The 7,101-nt window shown below is 36.9% G+C and overlaps 1 protein-coding gene across 1 annotated transcript; it reads left to right on the top strand.

Moving 5' to 3' along the window:
* Window positions 1–2,999: 2,999 nt before the first annotated feature.
* On the top strand, window positions 3,000–6,489 carry LOC110927089 (serine/threonine-protein kinase BSK5). The gene is made up of 10 exons (XM_022170691.2): window positions 3,000–3,272; window positions 3,353–3,588; window positions 3,675–3,810; window positions 3,873–4,006; window positions 4,294–4,399; window positions 4,467–4,552; window positions 5,123–5,311; window positions 5,454–5,618; window positions 5,781–5,894; window positions 6,109–6,489. The coding sequence occupies exons 1-10, from the start codon at window positions 3,056–3,058 to the stop codon at window positions 6,358–6,360; spliced, it is 1,635 nt and encodes a 544-aa protein (XP_022026383.1). The 5' UTR covers window positions 3,000–3,055; the 3' UTR covers window positions 6,361–6,489.
* Window positions 6,490–7,101: the final 612 nt, after the last annotated feature.

Genomic DNA, 7,101 nt, shown 5'->3' with positions numbered 1-7,101 from the left:
GGCCGGCTGGAACCCACCGCCACCGTGAGCCGGTTACGTTGGGGGTCTCACCGGAGATGAAAACAGAGGGTGTCGGATCGGGAGAAACGGTCGCCGGAAAAACGGTACCACCGTCGCAGGCGGCGGCTCCGCCACCACCTCCGCCGTCGTCGTCGGCCGGAACCTCGCCGGTCCGGTGGCCGGAGTACCTTCTGGAGAGAGAGATCAGATGTGGGTGTATGTTTGTTTTGTTTGAAATGAGATAAAAATGAGGAGGAGAGGGTTTAAATAGCTAGGGTTCACCTAGTGGGCTTGGGCTTGGGCCCAAGGCCCACAAACCCAAGTCTCGCGTTTTGAGTGGCCGGTAATTCCTACGAGACCCGTTTTCGCAACCCGAACGCTGCGTACGGTCTTAATTTAAAATTTTAGTTTTAAAAATACGTAAAATAGTATCGGTAGTCGTTTGTCGTATTCGTTAGCTGATTACCGTAAAAATCGCGTTTTTCGATTGTCATGCGTTTGTGATGCTTTGAAAGTACGAAAAATTCGAAAAACTAAATTTATAGGTATAAAATACTCGTAGAAAATTCGTATTTGTCGGCGTTGTCAGTATTCTGTACGGTATCAGTTCGTTGTCGCGTAATATTCAGCAGGTTTCTCTGTAAACCACCGTTCGCGCACTGTAAAGTCGTATAGACGTTCCTAGGTACTCCGAAGGCCTAATTAAGTAAATTTGCGCTGTAAACACTATTTATTATCGTGTTAATCACCTGTTAATCACGTAATTAAGAGCCGTAAATCACCGGTTGTCACATATGGTACGGGTCGCACTTTTCATCAAAATACATTCAATTTTATACGAAAACTTTTTCTTAGGTAACATCCTTTTAAGATAGTTCTCCATCGAGTTATTCAAACTTAGTCAAACTCACTTTGCCTACACACACAGGCACGTTTTTACTCATACTTACGATGGGTGCCTCAAATCACCTTAGTCAAACGAACTACTTTTACAAACCTATCTTTTCATTCCTCGAGAATTTTTCATGCATTTTTAACACACTTATACATGAACTTCACGTAGACTTTAAACTTCAAAATTGCGATTTAACCAAATGTTTTAACCAAAATTCCTTTTTCCAAAGTCTTCCTCTTGAATAAATTTCGGGGCGAAATTTTCTACAGTAGGGGAGACTATAATGCTCTGCATTTTATGTACTTTCCATATTTAAAAAGTTGTATTCACATTTTTATTTTTAGAAACTTGTGTTCTTACTTCATTTCAATCCTTGTAATCTCGAGACTTTGATCATAATGGAAATCGTATTTTTACATCAACCTTGTTTAATCATACATGCATAATATGTAATCAGTCACGAAATACACGTTTTAATTTAAAACCAAGACATACATCGATATTATATTTTCTTGGAATCACATTCATACATGTATCATACTTATAACATATTGCATCCACCTTTATAGCATAAAATAACTAACAATACAAGTGCAAGGACTAAAAATGAAAATTTTCATTTTCCCAACCACTTTCTTTAATGTCCTAATCTCCAACCAACTCATTTAATACCCCAAACCCTCCTTCTAACCTCCAACCAACTCATTTAATACCTCTCCTAACTCCCAACCACCTTCATTTAAACTCCAACCACCTTCATTTAAACCTCAACCACTTAACCCCCTTATAAATACCAACTCTAACACCTTTCAAACACTTGCACCACCTCCAAATTACTTTCAAACTCTCTCTAATCTCCAAGATTTTAAACTTTAGGCAAAAAGTTCAAGAACCAAAATTGGTAACTTCGGTGTTCCAACAACTCAAGACTCGTCAAACTCACTAAGTGGAAATTTCTTCGCAAGCCGTGAGTATACTCGACGCCTTTTTACCTTTTTTTACACTTTTTGGGTGCAACATGTTTACATATACAAAATACACTCAACATACATACTTTTACGCAATCATACAAACAATCCAATACATGCTTACTAATATGTTATGCTTGATTCGTGTTTCTGGGTGATTCTTATGTGATGAACTTGTCATTAACTTTATACAAGCCTCCCCTTAACATGTATAACGCTATAAGAGTAACGTACCGCTCGTGAACGAGAGGTCATGTTAAGTTTCTTTATATTTGCGGTAATCAGAGGGTTGACTTGTAAATCGCATGCCAGTTTATACGTTAATCTTGATAACTAGGTTGCTATGTGGATTGTTCAAACTTTTATACTTATATGCTAGTACTCCAAAACTTGTATACTCGCCAATACTTTTATATTGAACTATACTTTAAAGCATGTTGCAGGATTATGGATGATGATGATGCAAGGAATCTCGTACGATGCCTAGAAACGCACACTAAATTCAAATACTTGTTGTACTTTATTTGTTTCAATCTTGTTGTATTTTCTATTTCAAACAATGTAATTGATGTTAGCAATGAAATGAAATTTGTTATTAAATACTTGTCACAATTTAGTGTTATAAAGTCTCGAGCAATCTCGTTTTCGTCTCACTCTGATGTTTCCGTCATCGGTTGGGGTGTGACAGCCACCGTCCACTGCCGCCACCCACCGCCACCGCAACCACCCACTACCACCACCCATTGCCGATTTTATTCTTTCGTGTTTTCCTGCATACCAAACAACACAAGGTAATGATTCATTCCATTCACATACGGTAATCAAACAGGACTATGGAATGGTAACGATCCATTTCAATCCTTTATCCATTTCATTACCTCGTCTGTTCCATTCCCTCGTCCGTTTCATTCTCTCGCCATTCTATTACGTCATACCAAACAAACACTTAGTTTTCACTTAGTTCTTGATAATTTCTATGGAGAAGCAGATAAAAATAATCGGAACATGTGTATTTAGGTATTTTTTTTTTCAATGTTTGATATTAGAATAGCTTTAAAAAAAACAAAATAGAAAAATAAAAAGCACAATTGATAACATAACATATATATTATGAGAATGATAACATTTGTGAGAGAAGCATGAGAGAGAAAGAAACAAATACCATGAGAATGATAACATTTGTGAGAGAAGCATGAGACAGAAAGACACAAAGAAACGTCCATCTCCTTCCCCCTTTTTCATCACTTATCATATTCTACTCCGTATTTCATTCATTTTTCAACCTCTTTCTCCTTCATCACAGCCCACCTGTTTTCTCCAACCACCATCAATGGCAGCTCGTTGTTTCTACTTCTCCTTTTGCGGCTGGTCTAGTCTCAAATCCAACGATACCCACCCATCTGATCTGGGTATGTAAACACTTATCATGGGTTTCTGTAAATTGTTTCTTTTTATTTACGCTCCTAATGTGTTTGATCAAATGTTTCAGAGAACGAAAGTGATAATTTAAAGGTGCCGGTTTTTAAAGAGTATAAGCTGGATCAACTTAGAGCTGCAACCGGTGGGTTTTCTGTGGAGAATATTGTGTCTGAGCATGGTGAAAAAGCGCCTAATGTTGTGTATAAAGGAAAACTTGATGATGATGATGATGATGATGATGGTGATCGGTTGATCGCCGTTAAGCGGTTTAACAAGTCTGCTTGGCCGGACACTCGCCAGTTCTTGGTATCATGTCGAATTTTCATATGTGTTTATTAAATTCACTTCTTTTTCTTTTTATTTATTTATTTATTGGTTATTTTGTTTTTTAGGAGGAAGCGAAAGCGGTCGGACAACTTAGGAGTCAAACATTAGCCAATTTGTTGGGATGTTGCTGTGAAGGAAATGAAAGATTGCTAGTGGCAGAGTTCATGCCTCGCGAAACTTTGTCGAAACATCTATTTCACTGTGAGTCGGTTGTTTGCGTTGCAAATATACATAGTAAACTTATAATGTTTTACTTGATTTAGGGGAAAGTCAACCCTTGAAATGGGCAATGCGTTTACGAGTGGCTTTGTATTTGGCACAAGCATTAGACTACTGCAGCAGCAAAGGGCGGTCTCTGTACCACGACCTTAATGCTTACAGAGTCTTGTTTGATCAGGTAACTTCACCATCTTACAGGTCGGGTAACGGATCAAAATGAGTTGACCTAACACTTTATTTGTCCCGTTTTTGTATGAATATTTAATGTACTAATCTTGATTACATTTGAATACATCAAAATCCTTAAATAGAACAATTTTGAAAGTTGTATGCATACAAACTAGACAGACATTGTGCGACTTTGAACTAGACATTTTAATTTGACCCGTTTGAGATAGGATTCGACCCGTTCATAAGTAAATGGGTCGAAATTGTCACTTGTGATCTTATTATCGTATCTGTCAGGATTGCAATCCAAAGCTATCGTGCTTTGGCCTAATGAAGAATAGCCGAGATGGAAAAAGCTATAGCACGAACCTAGCTTTTACCCCTCCGGAATATATGAGAACAGGTATACCAAACGGTCTTCAAAAGATAAATAATTTAATGAAGTAGCGTTGATTTTCTTGTGCTGGCAGGTAGAGTGATAGCAGAAAGTGTAATATATAGCTTCGGCACCATACTACTCGATCTTCTAAGTGGAAAGCATATTCCCCCGAGCCACGTAAGTTCATTCAAGTTTTGATTTGCTTTCTAGGACCAATAATTTAATCAGTTTTAGATAGTTAAACATTCAAGCATATGATTTCATTACACTATCTTCTACAACCCAAAGGTCTGCATAAAAAATTACAAGTTTTGTCCTTTATCTTAATACCACTTATCAGGCGGTGTCCTTTTTAACGAATTTTGACAAGTTTTGCCCTTTACAAGGAATTTAGTTGCACGTTTTGTCCTTTAGGCTTAACTCAGTTAGATTTTCTTGTTAAATCTTGTCACCCAAGGGTATTTTAGTCTTTTTACCCATTTATTTAATATTTTTAAAAGAATAAAACAAAATATTTTAGGGTTGACTCTTGAAATAAATGGGTAAAAAGACTAAAATACCCTTGCGTGACAAGATTTAACAAGAAAATCTAACTGGGTTAAGCCTAAAGGACAAAACGTGCAACAAAATTCCTTGTAAAGGTCAAAATTCGTTAAAAAGGACACCGCCTGACAAGTGGTATTAAGATAAAGTACAAAACTTGTAATTTTTCCTAAAAACTAAGTCATAACTCTTTGAACACTGCAGGCACTTGATTTGATAAAAGGGAAGAATTTTCAATTGCTAACAGATTCATGCTTAGAGGCTCAATTTTCTAACGACGACGGAACAGAATTGGTTAGAATTGCATCACGATGTTTGCAATATGAACCTCGAGAGAGGCCCAACGCCAAATCTGTCGTGACCGCACTTACTCCTCTTCAGAAACAAACAGATGTAAGTGCACTTGTTTCTCCTGATAAACAAGAACAAATATCATAATAAAAAGATTTAGTTACAATAACAACCAATACGAAAAATGATCCTTGAACTTCGTTAGAATGTAATTTTCTTGTTCTAATTTAGTGAAATGTACCAGAATTCGTCCCTTGTCTTGATGGGCATTAGTAAGGAATCTACACCAGCAACACAAATATTAAACCTGTCACCACTTGGTGACGCATGCTCAAGATTGGATTTAACGGCTATACATGAGATACTGGAAAAGATTGGATATAGTGGCGACGAGGGGGTTACAGATGAGGTATTCTCTCAAAACACATATAACCCGGTGGGAGCATGTATAGCCCAACTTACGTTGGGCAGGTGGCCTTCAAGACCTCTGCGCTAACCATATTAATGCATGATCTCATATTTCCAAAATGAGCCATGAATTATTTTTTGTTTCTTTTTTATATTTTTGTAGCTCTCGTTCCAAATGTGGACCAGTCAACTACAAGATACGTTAAATGGTAAGAGGCACGGGGACAATGCTTTTCGAGCCAAGGATTTCACCACTGCTATAGAATGCTACACAAATGTAAGTGATACTATAAAAGACACTTTCTTTGTGGTTTCTTTAAACTAGTCGATTCATGTTATGTTTTACCGTAAAGGGTTAAACAAGAACTTAAATGTTAAACGGGTTGAAAGTCCCCCAAGTGTTCTTTTAATGCATATACATCATTTTATTCAAAGAATCAAATTAATACTCAAATAATATAACTTTTGTAATCGTACTGTGGATTTTGCAGTTCATTGAGAGTGGAACAATGGTGTCACCGACGATGTATGTAAGACGTTGTTTGAGTTATTTGATTATAAACAAGGCACAAGAAGCATTAGGGGATGCAATGCAAGCGCAAGTGATACACCCTGACTGGTCGATTGGTCTTTATCTTCAAGCGGCTGCTTTATTTAGCCTAGGGATGGACAACGATGCCCGTGAAACTCTTAAAGATGCGGTTTTGTTGGATTCTGAGACTGAAGAAACTAAACATGTGTAGATTTTGTGTTTGTTTTTATGTTCCTAGGAAATGTGCATTCTTTCTTCAATGAGAGACAACTTACCATTGTAATGAATTTGAGTGTCTGCAATGTTTGTTCATCAAATTAAATGAGTTGAACTACCTTAATTAGTCTTCTAGTAACTTTCTCTTGCAATCTTTAAAAATTTAGAACAACCACAATAGTAGTAAGCTAACAAGAAACTGATTAAATGGGTTAAAATCCTAAAAATTCAAATTTTAATGTGTAAGAGCCTCTTTTGACATTTTATACAATATTTATATTGTCCTAAGCATGTTTGCAAAAGTCGCTAGACGCTCGCTAGTCGGAGTTGAGAGTACTCGGCCTAGACGGAGAATACCCAAGCCTTGGCTGTCTACCTTGCAGCGATTACCTGGGAGTACTCAGTCTCCGAGACCTTGTTTTACAACATTGGTCCTAAGGATGTTATAAATTTTAAGTCATTATTGCACAATAGTTATTAATAAAGATTAAAAAGTTAGCATGTTTTCACATATACATATTATTATTACTATGATACATAAGGCGGTTATGTAATGTAATGCATAACCCATCACCTCTCTGTCTCTCTCTTTCCAATTTAATGACAAGGACTACTTACCAATGTGCATGTAGTCAGTCATCTACTTAAAAAAAGGTTTTGTATTGTATGTCGAGCATATTTATACATAACTAATTTTAAGAAGAAGACCGTGTAAGCACATGATAACAAATTTAGT

This window comes from Helianthus annuus, chromosome 4, assembly GCF_002127325.2.
Source record: "Helianthus annuus cultivar XRQ/B chromosome 4, HanXRQr2.0-SUNRISE, whole genome shotgun sequence".
Lineage (NCBI taxonomy): Eukaryota > Viridiplantae > Streptophyta > Magnoliopsida > Asterales > Asteraceae > Helianthus > Helianthus annuus.
The sequence above is the reverse complement of the archived record's forward strand: the minus strand, read 5'-3'. Positions and strand labels throughout refer to the sequence as shown.